This window comes from Pinus tabuliformis, chromosome 3_1 (genome assembly GCF_031772625.1).
Source record: "Pinus tabuliformis cultivar Carrire ecotype Pingquan chromosome 3_1, CPIR1, whole genome shotgun sequence".
NCBI classification, from domain to species: Eukaryota; Viridiplantae; Streptophyta; class Pinopsida; order Pinales; family Pinaceae; genus Pinus; species Pinus tabuliformis.
Window position 1 is genome coordinate 783713212 of NC_142301.1, and position 14403 is coordinate 783727614.

At 36.2% G+C, this 14403-nt stretch overlaps 1 protein-coding gene across 1 annotated transcript; it reads right to left on the reverse strand.

Moving 5' to 3' along the window:
* Positions 1–7746: 7746 nt before the first annotated feature.
* LOC149189742 (uncharacterized) lies at positions 7747–8965 on the reverse strand. The gene is made up of 2 exons (XM_089410323.1): positions 8666–8965; positions 7747–8157 (listed from the first exon to the last, which is right to left on the reverse strand). The coding sequence occupies exons 1-2, from the start codon at positions 8963–8965 to the stop codon at positions 7747–7749; spliced, it is 711 nt and encodes a 236-aa protein (XP_089266449.1).
* Between the last annotated feature and the right edge of the window lie 5438 nt (positions 8966–14403).

The window sequence follows — 14403 nt, forward strand, 5'->3', positions numbered from 1 at the left end:
TATGTGTGTGCTTTACTTGGTGCGTTATTTACTGTTCTTTTTATTTAAAATATCAACATAAGCAACAATAATTACAACACTTAACAGTCAAAAATAAACACAAGCATACACCTATTTCAAGCGCATTTTTAATTCCGCATTGGTTAATCATGAAGACTTGGGAAAATTTAAAGCTTTGGAAGTGGGAGAGGTTCTTGTAAGTTAGACAAGAAGCCTAAGAGCCCCATTTTCAGATCAGGTGGTATCGGAGCTTGAGTTTGATTGACCTCACCTTCAAAGAAGGTTATATCAGAATGCTTGGTTGATAGAGCACAGATTGCTTGTTTGAAAGGTGTTTGGGCAGTCAAGGATTGATTGTCTGATTGATGTATGCTTGTTGCAGACTGACTATTGTTTGAGTTTGCAAAGGTGAAGGGAAAGCTACTGATAGCTAAGTCCAGGAGAGGACAAGAAGGAAGAAGGGCTGAAGGCATTCTCCTTATCCCAAAGGACCTCAAGACAATCATTGAAGCACAAGAGGTTTGTTGCAAAAGGATGCTTGTCTTTTGATTTATTGCATTTCTTTGCTAATGAGATGCAAGTTGCAAAATGGAAAAAGGTTGAGTAGAAGACTCACTTTGTTGCTACAACATTATGTTCATTTCAACTTCGAAAGTACAGTGTACTTAAGTGAAAGTTGAAGGATGAAACATTATATTTCATTTCAGCTTCAAAAGTACAGTGTGCTTAAGAAAAAGCTGAGGGATGAAATACATTCATGAGCTTGAGATGCACGAACATAGGGATGTCAATGATTTCCTTGTATTTGAACATGTATGTGTAATTAACTTGCAGGGTTGATTGCTTTGACATGCATGTAATGCAATGTTGACTCAGGAGAAGTTAACTTGGTCTCCAAGTTGGAGATGATGATGAAAGTTTCATCTTTTGAAAAAGAGTCCTAAAGGTATTTTTCTACATGCTTGACTTAAAGGGTCATTTGTTTTTAGGGCATGTTTTGTGGGCTTGTTGTCTAGTCCATCATTTGTATGTAGATGTAAGACATGGAGGTGTTCACAAGATGTGAAATCTATTTCTTTTGTTGAAGAAGGAGTTAGTCCATCCAGTTGTTATCTGTATGCATGTTGTTGTTGACAGCCTTTCAAACAGGTACAAATGAAAGTTTGTGGAGCAGATGTACTTCACATTTGTTTGAGCCACCTTGGATCAATGATTAAGGCAAAGAAGTTCAAACCACCTTTTGTGACCATTTAAGTAGGAGTTCTGCAGGAAGGCAAGGAGGAAGATAGTTCTTCCCAGGAAGACCAGCCCATCCAAGAAGGGAAGTGGTCAGAAACTATTGGTTCAGAGGAACTATGCAAAGGCAAGTGTAGGGAGGCTGAAAGAAGAGGGTGAGTCACTCTCATTTACTGTTTAGATCAGTATATTAGTCTTTTGGAGACCAAAATTTCTTTTAGTGGGAAGGCGTGATCCAAAAATGGATCCTGGATAAACCTCTAAGTATAAAATACTTCATATAAGAGGTGAAATGTGCTAAATGGCACACATCCTTTGTAAATCAGAAGAAAATGAAAGTCACACGATGCTCTCAGAAATAGTATCATTGCAGAGACCTCTTATTTCTGAATCCAACGCAATTTGAATGGGCAAAAACGGACTTCAGATGAAGGAGTTATCATAAAAAGAAGTTCTCCTTTGTTCCTTAGAAAAGGAGGCATTTTCTTATTAAATTGGTCTTTAAGGGAGAATATGTTTTTAACGTAAGTTCCTTAAAGAAATCACATCGACAACATTTTTCTGATGGAGTAATGGAAATATCGCATCAGAGATATGTATTATACGGGATCAGATCGCAAGTCTTAAGGACATGCGATATGCGATCACCGTTAAATATCACATCGCAATTATTCCAAAGGGAAGGACTTAAAGCGCAGGTATGAAGGAATTGCGATGAGCGATTGCATTTATCACATCACACAAATCCATGGGTAAAGCACCCGACCTTATGCCAATGCAACATGCGATCGGCGATCAGATCACACGATAAAAAGGGTCGTTGACAATGCGATATGCCGATATGCAATAATGTCGACAAGTGATATGAAATGAGCAACATGCGAACAACGATCAAGCGATCGGAGGAGCAGAGCACCAGGCCTTAGACCCATGCAATATGCAATGTGCGATGGGCCGATCGGCGATATCGATGATCGGGGATCGGTGAATCCCAAATACAAAGGAGCAGCATGCCATTGCGACCTGTGACTTGCGATAAAGCATAGACTCGAAATATTATATATGCGGAATTGATATTCCTTGAAGTCCGTCTTAAGGATTTCGGTCAGGTTTTCCATGTTTCCGCGTATATCCTCTGTGTATTGGAATTTTGTCCATTTTCGGGAATTTGCCCGAAGAAAGGCCTCCTGTGTATTTTCTTTGTAACAGCCTCCATCCCTTGTGCCACGCTGTAAGCGCATGTTGTGAAACAATGATGCGTTTTGAACAGGAATGCATTATGTAACACATAGAGCCAGTGAGCCAGTGAGCCAGAGGGTCGGTCGAAGAGACGCAGAGCTGCCAAAAAGAATGATTCCTCATGATTGCAAGAAGAGGAATGGACAGGAAGCTGCAGAGCCGGAGGATGCCTCAAAAGCCAGAGGGCCAAAAGAAAGGCAGTGCTGGGACGAAAAGGCGCTAGCAAAAATGTAGCAGCTGGCAGTGCTGGATAGACAGCGGAGCTCGGGAGCTCATGTTGTAACATCCCATAGTCGTAGAGCTGATAGAGGCAAAGAGAAGCCACCAGAGGTTGGAGGTGAGTTTCCCAGGGATGACTCCTCAGGATGAGGAAGGGACAAGAGCCTGAGAGCATGAAAGGCTGAACAAGAAGCGAAGGGACAAGAGCCCAAGAGCATGGAAGGCTAGACAGTAAACGCTTGACAGAGAGCTCATGATATGCGCACAGAGGCTGAGAGAAGATGCGCAGAGGAAACTTGGAGAAGCCCAGAGCTATTTGAACGCTGAGGAATCCAAAGAGAAAGCTCAGTGTATGCAGAAAGAGCTCAGAGAAGCCAGAGCAGAGAGCCACGAGCCAGAGCCAGAGCCTTAGAGCCAAAGCGAGAGCCGAGAGCCAGAATCAGAGCCAGAGCCAGAGTCAGAGCCGAGAGCCAGACCGAGAGCCAGAGCCAGAGCCAGAAAGTCGAAAGCTTTAGAGCCAGGGATGAGATGGCAAAGTAAGCCCATCCTGTTTTGTGTAAACCGATGGAGTTGAGTCAAGGACTTGTAAAAGAACTGCTGCCATAATCCCAGAGAGCCTAGTTGAGTTGACTAGAGCTCACGGAGATGTAGCCCAAGAATTGTGGGTGAACTCCTAATTAAAATTGTTGTTATGTGTGTGCTTTACTTGCTGCATTATTTATTGTTCTTTGTATTTAAAATATTAGCATAAGCAACAGTAATTACAACACTTAATAGTAAAAAATAAACACAAGCATACACCTATTTCAAGCACATTTTTAATTCCGCATTGGTTAATCATGAAGACTTGGGAAAATTTAAAGCTTTGGAAGTGGGAGAGGTTCTTGTAAGTTAGACAAGAAGCCTAAGAGCCCCATTTTCAGATCAGTAAATAAGATAGGATGCACCATATTAGAAAATGGCATCATGGTAGAAGCATTAGAAGTAAAGAGCTAGTGACATCAGCATAGGTAACATGAAGAATGTATGGAACAAAATCTATGGCAGTAAACTATGAAGGATATAGCTCTTGGGAACCTCATTGAAAGCTCAAGAGACTCTTATGGGAAAAATGAAGAAGTCATCTAGGACAAGGCTCATCATATACCAATCAAAAGGAAACATCTTCTAGATAAGGATATGAAAGATCCTCATGATTCTTTGATGGAATCTTCATTAGAAGATTCACCAATATATAAAGGAAGCAAGTGTTTCATCAAGAACTCTAACTTGTAGAATTCATGGGATGATGATATGATGAAAGAAGAGATGTAGTAGATCAAGGATTGAAGCTCTTTTCAATTAAGGAAGTTGTTGAAAGAAGCCTAGATGACCTAAAGGAAAAATGAGGTATGTATGCTTGTATTTAATATTATAAAATCATGTCGAATGGTTGCGGGTAACATGGATCATTACTCTATCTTGGGAAGCATGATCAAAGGGAAAGGGTATTCTTCTATAAGAATGCAACAAGGCATGGGTCACACTAGATGAAATAAACATAATATGTCGTCATATTGAATAAGAGGTGATGGCAATAACCAAAGGAACTCTGATTGGAATCTCTTGGGAATGAAACATGTGAAGAAAGGAAGGAAGAGATCATAGACTATGCAATCATGGAAGAAGGAAATCACATTCGAAAATTGAAAGATTTGACTATGATATCTCCCAGAAAGATATGAAGACTCTGATGAAAATATGAAAAATATGGAGACTCTTGAAAATATGCATCTTTGGGAAATGTGTCAACTTGTATGCAGGATGTTGATGCCTACAAGAAATATGTCAAGATAAAATACCATCACAAAGTAAATTTTTGATTAAGTGTTCATTTCTTATTTGTGAATAAATATTTGGATGGGGTTATGCAGGATTGTTAAGGGAAGAACTATGAATGTCTTCCAAGATAACTATGTAGAAGGATGTAAGATCCTTTTGAAGAAGATAACATAAAGAAGGAAGCGTGACATGAAGCAAGGCCATATGTATACTAATGGATCACTTTCTGATGAAAGTAATGACAACATGACTGACTCATGGATGAAAGTGATGGATGCTCTGTTCCATATAAATAAGTCCCAAAAGATAGATACTTTGTGAAAAAGAACAAATTCATGATATCGAAGGAAGGAGTTCTTCAAGAAGCTAATTGTCCCATCATCTCCACCTGAGGATCTTATTTAGGTCCCTAATTAAGAGGGGGCCTAGAAACAAGTTTCTTACTTGAAAGAAACTTGGAAGAAAAAATCCTAAGCCAAGAGGGAGATTAGGTACATTCCTTCCGTAGGAATGAGTACATTCCTTATTGGAATAGATATGTCCTCCCTAATTAAGAGGGAGATATAGACACATCATTCTTGTCTTCACTTGGGAAGACAAAATGGAGGATTGGGTAAAAATCTGGCATTTGATTCTTTTTTGAGGACGAGTTAGGGAATCCAAGATAAGAGCAGTCACAAAGGACTGATATTTTTTGAGGACTGGGAATCCAAGATAAGAATAGTCCCACTGGAACACACCCTGAGTACCCAGGTGGGGTATGTTCCGAGAGAGACAATGATAAGGGTGTCTATAAATCGTTGGTCTTGCTAGCATTGAGCTCAGATATTATGGAGAGATAGATCTATTAGTCAAGGCCTTGCTATGTGACAATGTTGGTTGATATGATGCTATATAGATGGGTTACCAATCTGATTCTTCTTATGAGAAATTATTTAGATTAACAATGACCAAGTACCATTATGAATACCTCCCTAGTTAAGAGGGAGTGTTGAAATGTGTAACTAGGTTCGATCTTCATAATGACATGTAATTGTGATTTTATGTAAAAGATGTAAAGAAGAAAATTAAAATTATTATAATGCTTGTATCATGGGTTTCATGAGCTAGAGATTTTGTTAGTTAAGGCTCCCATTGTGAGCCCTTAGGGACTTTTTCATCTTGTCATAAAAGTCTAAAGAGTCATTGTCATGTATTGAAGTCATATTACACATTGTAAAAGTCAATTTTGTTTTTGTAATTCACCCTTGAAGGCCTTATCACTAGCCCTCTCTCAAGTCGGCCTACAATGAAAGGGATAATTCAAGAAAGACAATGTCACCTATTCCAGTGATCATGTCAGCCTAATAGTCATGGACAAACCATTATATATAGTAGTGCTCAGCCTCATTTGGAAGACAAAAATTTGGTCAAGCAAGTCTGAGATAACCAAGTGCAAAAATGATCCTAGAAGGAGCCTTAGTGACATCATTGTGGGATTGTTTTTGGGCTAGTTTACCCTCACACGTGCGAAGATTACAGATCTGAAGGAGGCCGAAGGTTGCAGTAATATAAGGGTGATCTAAATTGGGTAAATACTTTTCTAAAGGAAATCAATTAGAAGTAAAAAGAGTCTCCATCTAAAAGGAGACTACTAGGGTTTATGTTGTGAAGAAAAAGGTTGCATACCAATAAGAAGAGACATAAATTATGAAGGAAGCCGAGAAGAGGAAGAAGAAGAGCAACGTTGATCTAGACGTGAAGAGGAGGCTTGTGACTTGGTCTTGGAAGGGCTCTAGTGTCAAGGGTCCTTGTCATGGTTTTGGCATGTGTCAATTGAAGGTTATATAAGAAGAATTTGTTTGGGTTTTCCCCTCAAAGGGTGAGAGGTTTTGGCCATGGCTGACAACCTATATATTGTGTCTCTTGTCTCTTTATTGTTCATGAATTGGTTATTATCTTGATGAAAATAATACAATAATAACTCACGAAGAGAAGATCATAATAAAGAAGTAAAGGGATACTCACAAACAATTATCATAGTAGACAAATCACCTATCTATTGATGCCCTAGATTTCTCAACATATAATAAGTTGTTATTCTCTCCAACAAATTTTCCTACGACCGTTTCCTACAATTTCCCATCTACACAAAACACTGAAAAGGGTAAAAAATATCAACTAAGTCATTGGAAGAGGATCTCAATTTTTTGTCTATAAACATTGATATCTCTCTCTATCTTCTTGATCGTCGATTTATTTTTGTTGCTATATGGTGACTTAATTAACAATTCTGTTGAATACTACTCGATATCTTAGGGAACAACTTCTAGATAGAGTTGAATTCTGATAAAATTACTAACAGATTCCAGAATGTCTGAATTGATCTTATGCTATTTATACTAACAGTTCTTGGATTTTCAAAAGTCTATGAAATTGTGATATCATCTACTGGGTCTTGTTCAAGTAGATGTTGCCAAAGTAATGTGAATTTTCTATTATTTTTCCCTACAACATCTACAAGTGGAAGCTCGTGTAATTTACTATGTAACTACAAAAGAAATGGTGTTTTTCTTCTCATTTTCCTTGCAGTGAAGCTCGTCTTTACTGGGTAACTAATTTCTTGAATGGATAATATCAGTTTCCTTTGTGGTCGCCATTTTAATTTACTGTATGCTATATTTTTTCTTTACCAATGGTATATTAGTTGTAGTGTTCTGATTATTATCTTATTTTATGGAAATATTCAGGACGTTACCATTTTTTACAATATCTCAATTGCACCACAAAAGTCGTCAACACTAATAAGCAATTGAAATCGGCAGTAGAGGAAATTTGGCTTGTTACTAGAACCTTGTTTCTCATATGGGGGGTTTAAGCCTCAAGATCTCTCTTCTTTCTCCAGTAATAATGATGTATGAATACAAATTTAAGGTATTTTAGATGTATTTAATTAAAAAACATTACCCTTATCAATTTCTAAAATATGTCACTTAAGGATTTGTTTTTTTTTTTTTTACAGAAATGGATAGAGGATATATTAGATACTTGGCCTTAATGCCAAAAAACGGATTACAAAAGGTGAGTCTAATTCCACAAGTCCCACACAACCATGCAAGGCCATGGCGTTTATGCTTAGCTCACATCTCTTTTTGCCTGCTACTATGTAATCTATTTCAGAGATTTTCCCAACTTTATGGGTACATACAAACTGATTTAACAAAAGGCAGTAAAACATGACAACTATCTAAATTAAGGAATTGGTTCCCATGATTCTTGTCCTCCTCTGAGTAAGGCTCCAGCTGTAAGGAGGGCTACTTTGTTGGCTTCGATGTCCGCCTCCTTATTATTAGCTCTCAACACATGATAAAAATTCAACTTCTGGAAAGAGTCTCTAAGATCTGTTACTCTGAAAATCAGCCTTGCAAGCCTTAGATCCGTTGGCTTAGAATGAGTCACCATAATGTTAATTATTACCTGGGAGTCCCCAATTACATTTGCCTCCCTGATGTTCAGCATTTTCATAATCTTGAGTCCTTGGAAAAGAGCCAAAGCCTCAGCTTGAATGCTAGAAGCTATGCCCAGGCCCCAGGCGAAACTGTGTATCCTTATGCCATCGGGATTCAAAATGACGCCTCCAGCACCAGCTCTTCCAGGATTGGCCTTTGCAGCCCCATCAAAAAAGAGGGAGAATCTCTACTGATTTGTGGCCCAGTCCTTGAAGTCATTTGCTGAAAGTCTTATTTGCCAATCTTTGGGGAGGAAGATATCGTTTGCACTATTTTGGAACTGGAGTTCGAGAGAGGAGCCCCAATTTATATCTTGCTGGCTGAGATTTAAGTCATCTTTAATATCTCTCAGACTCTCTTTAAGCTGGCTTTTAATCTTAACTGCCACAAGCTTGGCCTCCTGTTCGTAGCTTCTAAAAATCCTTTTATTTCTCTCAAGCCAAACCTGCCAACAAATTATTTTAGGGAGAGCAGTCCAAGCAGCTTTGATAATTTTATTTTTTTGGGGGAGTCCCGGGATACCTTTGCAGCCATTTAGTAAAAATATCGGGGATGGAGGAAGGCAACATGATGTTGGAACTCAGGGTTCCCAACAATTCTGTCCAAATCTGCAAAGTAAAGGTGCATTCAAGCATCAGATGAATTACATTTTCCTGGTTTACCTTACAAAGGCTGCACCTTGAAGGACCGTGAAAACCACGTTTCTGGAGATTATCATCTGTCCATATTTTGGAGTGACATAGAAGCGAGTTGAAGAAGTCGATTTTAGGCAAGGCAGGATAATGCCATATCCCTTTCCAAGGCTCAGGGTTTGTGGCCACATGGGGGTGCTCACACAGCTTGGCATAACCTTGAGCAACAGTGTATCCGCTAGTCTGTGTACCCCATCCTCTTGTGTCCCTTTTTCGAGCCAGCGAAGGAGACAGGCCGTGGAGCTTGGAAATCAGAATCTCGTGCTCCATAGATAGTTCTGGGGGTGTTTGAAGATTCCAGCCAGCCTAGCGTGAGTTTTGCCAAGCTGAAATGTCCCACAGAGTTCGCATTCTAGCCTCATTCATCCATCTACGCAGTGTTTGGAGTGAACGACAGTCTCCTAGTGGCTCGTTATTCAAAATTTTATCTGTCTAGAGGTTGATCCTTTTTCCATTACCAGGAACCCAGAAGGCATGATCTTTGATGAGAGAGCAAGCTTTGCTGCAAAGCTTTAGAAAGGGCGTATTTGGATGCATCTTAGGGTGATCTAGGCAACGAGAATGCTGGCCTTTGAAGTATTTGTTCCAAAGAGCTAATTGCTCCCAGCCAGGTTTAGTGGCAATAATTCTCCAGATTAATTTAGCGCCCATTGCTACATTATGGTAGCCAAGATTCTTGAAATTCAAGCCTCCTTCCAATAGCGGTTTGGAGATACATTCCCAGTTGACTAGCGGAATCTTTTTCTCATTCTACTTGCCCCCCTTCCAAAATAATTTTCGAATGGTCTCCTCCATTTTTCTAAGAATACCAGTTGGAGCGAGAAGGATAGAAAACTGAAACAAGGGAAGGCTAGAAAGAATAGATTTAATAAGGACAGACTTACCAGCAATGTTAAGCCAAGAATAACCCCAAGCAAACAACTTGTTCTTGAATTTCTCTAATTGGGGGAGCCAATCTCTGCTGCAAGATTTTTTGAGAAAAACCGAGAAGCCCAAATACTTGAAAGAAGTCCAATTTGAGGATGCTGCAAAACCAAAGGTTCTAGAAATGGAGTTGAGCAAGCTGGAAGTGGTGTTCCAGCAATAGATATGGCATTTTCCTTTGTTTAGACTGCTTCCCGATACCAAACAAAACTCATCCAAAGCTTTTTTAAATCTGGAGGCAATAAGCCCAAAAGCTACTCCCAGTAGCAGCGAGTCTTCTACGAATAGGGCATGATTAATGGTTTTCACACCTCTTGCAATACAGAGTCCAACAATATCTTGATCTGCTCTTTTTTTGTCTAGGTAAAAACTGAGAACAGAGGCTTGAAGAACAAATAAAAGAGGTGAGAGAGGGCACCCCTGCCTGAGCCCTCTCGTGGCTTTGAAAAAATCGGCAGCTCTGCCATTTATTAATGGGGCAATCCAAGGCTCCGAGATGCAAGCTCGAATCCAATTTATAAATTTCTCACCAAATCCAAGCTTATGTAAGACTTTCAACAGAAAACTATGCCTAACTCTATCAAAAGCATTTGCTAAATCAAGTTTGACAACCATACCTTTTTCATTGCGACTCGAGCTTGAATGGATTGCCTCCTGGACCAGAATGAAGTTGTCCACAATCTGTCTACCTTGAATGAATCCTCCTTGGCTTTCTGGAATGATTTTGGGGAGGATGGGCTTCAGTCTGTTAGCAATGACTTTGGTGATCAATTTGTAACCTATATTACAAAGCGAAATCGGACGAAACCTGTTGAAGGAGTTGGCTCCCTTCTCTTTGGGGATGAGAGCAAGAAAAGCAGAGTTCATGCTTCCTCCGATTTTCTAGCAAACTTGGGATTTTAGAACCATTTTGTAAAGATCCTTTTCCACAATGGACCAGCAAATTTGGAGGAATCTGGCTGAGAATCCATCCAGCCCAGGGGCTTTGTCTGGGTTCATGGCAAATAAGGCAGCCTTAACTTCATTCTTGGTGACTTTAGCTGTCACTTAAGGATTTGTTATCAACATCATCGCTTAGAATTGCAATTGAGTTGGGATCTTCTTTCCCGATTTTCATGTTCATTAATTCATTGCTTATTTTTAACATTATTCTTCGATCTACACACGGAGTGGGTTATGAATTTGACTATAACGATTCCCATAGGTACCTATGAAATCTCACATCTTGTGGTTGGTAAATTTACATCTATCTAATGTTTCAACTTTTGACCAAATAAGAGAAAATGCCAGTGATTTGACTTTCATTATTTAGACGATTTGGAATACCATTGATTGCTTTTGGCCTTAAATGCTATCATGCTTGACTCACTTGAAACAAATATTCCTCACAGTTTTGTGAACTGCGATATGAGAATTGGTTCAATATTAGAAGCATGGATACTCTAATTATGAATTCCCACATTTGGTTATGCAGAAATGTAATATTTAATCACAACAACAATTTCTTTTATATTACATTATGGGAACTTATCATAATACAAGTAAAATAAGCATCTTCTATGGCTTTCATTCTGGTTCATTTACTCGAGGAAAACAAAAGTGAGTAAAAGGCAAAGCAAAAGAATCAAAGAACAAGTTTCTTTTGCAAATTATTTTATCCCTACTTTGTCGTTTGATAAAAAGAAGTAATATTTGATCATGAGAAGAATTAATGCTCAGAAAAATAAAAATGAATTGATATTCTTTGCAATATTTTATTAGGAAGAAGTTATTCCTTATTACTATAGAATTAGTTTCCAGATCCTAATGGGATCCAATTTCATCCCATGATCTGCAAATGGATAAATGATTTTTATTTTTTTTAAATAAAATTGTGGGTCAAAGCCAATTTCTTCCTTCAAGAGGAAAAACTGACTTTAATCATGACAAGGTTATGACTGAATTTAATCATGACAAGACTTGCTGATCAGACAAATAAACTTCAGCTCATATTCTTTGCCATATCTTACTAAAGAGAAATTATAAATTTCAATTCATACTCATTGCAATATCTTATTAAAGAGAAATTAAACTTCAGTTCATATTCTTTGCCATATCTTACTAAAGAGAAATTATAAATTTCAATGAATATAATTTCAATTCATATTCATTGCAATATCTTATTAAAGAGAAGTTATACCTGCTACTGCTATAAAATCAGATCCCATATCTTAAACTGATGCAATTCCATCCCATGATCCGCGTATGAGTAAAACCAATTTTCTTTTTATAAACAAATGTGGGACAAAGTTAATTAACTTTGTTTAGTACATAAAGAACAAGTTAGAAATGATATGCAACTTTGTCTCCACTATTTTCACTCAACGAATTTGTTGCAGTACACCCCGTGTTGAGCTTATTTTATTAATCTATTTGATTGATCATGAATTGTCACTGCAAATGGCCTATCTTCTTATTATAATGAATTAAGATATACAAAAGATAAATTGATTTTCTAAAAAAACACTTAGTGACAAAATGGAAAAAAAACCACACTTATTAAAATTATATGAGTTGAGATTAATAAAATAACTTTAATACTAAATATAAATTTCAAACTTTAACACTAATGTTATTAAAACTTTATTATTTTGCAAATTTTATCATTTATAATACAAAATATTTACAATAGTAAAAATTCTATATTTATCTAATATATAAAAACCAATAAAACCAATAGAAAACATATAAGCATAGATCATTCGAAAACGGGTATTACATTCAATATACTTCTGTGTAACATAAGATCATAAACAAAATTATTATGTCTTGCATTTCGGAAAATGCATCTTTACCAACCGAGGAATGACCAAAGGAATCACACTAAAAGTATACGATTTAAAGATAAGTTATACTTTTAAAGATAAGTTATGGAAAATGAGTAGAATACGGAAGTGGAGAAATTGTCAGGACAATTAAAAGTAGAAAAAAAATTCAAAAAATTTTGTAGAGGCAGTGTTTGAATAGTGTTTTTGATGGTGAAAATAAACTCAGCACCACCAAAAACATCTAAGACACCTAAAATTTTGACGTTTAACAACTATAACTTGAATTTACAAAAATCCTTGCTAGATTTTCTTTAAATATAATCAGAATTCCCATAATTTTCTGAGCAATTCCTCCGCTAGGTAAACTACTGCATGGAAAATTAACTTGTTATATTTAATACATGGCGCTGAGTCAAATAAACATGATAAGACTTAGTGGTGATCACGATAAGACTTGGTGTTGAGTCAAATAAACATGATACGAGTTAGTGGTGAGACAAATAAACAAGAATTGATATTCTCATTCGACAAGAGTTATGTCCATTATTACTATAGAATTAGGTCCCAGAGATGAAATGGATCTAATTGCATCCCATGATCCTTAGATGGGAAAGCGATTTTCCCTTTTAACTAAAAGAATGGGTCAAAGTCAATTAACTTTCCTTATTACGGAGGCAACGAGTTAAGAAAGATATGTGACCTCGCTATCTTCAGTCAACAAAAGTATCAAATAAAAAGTTTTTCCACCTATATTTTTAATCCCCATGTTTAATCGCGCTATTTCAGTTCATTTTCTTTGCAGTATCTTACTAAATTTCAATTCATCTTCTTTGTAATATTTTATGAAACAATAGTCATGTCTGTTATTAGTATGGAATCGGGTCCTAGACCTTAACCAGATGTAATTCCATCCCATGATCCGCGGATGGGTAAAGCGTTTTTCCCTTTTATAAATAAATCTGGGTCAGAGACGATTAGCTTCCTTTAGTAAATAAAGTAAAGGAGAAGTTAGGAATGATATACAATTTTAGTTTTAAGTGTTTTTTTTTTTGGAAATTTTTTTATTTTTTATTTTTTATTTTTTATTTTTTTTATTTTATTTTATTTTTATTTTATTTTTCCAATTAATTTTTTTTAGAATTCAGTAGAGATGACTAAAATCACAAGTTTGAGAAGCTAATTTTTCACAATCAAAAGACCAGCAAGGTGTTTCAGAGTAATGCATCCATATATGCAGTTATAAAAATAGTTTAAACAACCCAACTCAATATTTGGCCACAATTTTTTCGTGGGATTCCGGCTCCAAGAAATAACACTTACAAACTAATCCAAAAAAATAAGACTAATATGAAAGATTATGAATAATCTTTTCACTCATTTTAAGGAATTATATATATATATATATGCAGTCTTAAAAATAGTTTAAACAACCCAACTCAATTTTTGGCCATAATTTTTTTCGTGGGATTCCGGCTCCAAGAAATAACACTTACAAACTAATCCAAAAAAATAAGACTAATATGAAAGATTATGACTAATCTTTTCACTCATTTTAAAGAATTATATATATATATATATATATATATATATATTAAGAAAATATTTTACAACATGTTTAGAAAGATAATAACTTTACAATTACTATTATTATTATTTTTTTAATTTTAGGTTGTAAATTTTGTTAGACTTTTTTTATTTAAATTGTTTTTATATTTAAAATAAATTTATTTTGTATATAATAAATGTTGTAGTAGCATTGTAAATAAAGTATTAAACCAAAAAAAACATAACGTACATAAAGTAATAAAAATGATAAATAGATTTTATTTGATTTATTGTAATGGTTTTTTTTTAATAAAATTATAAATAATTATTTAGCAGAAACTTTCATATATATATATAAATAATAATAATTCATATACATTTAAATAATAATAATTCATATACATTTAAATAATAATAATTCACATTCATAAT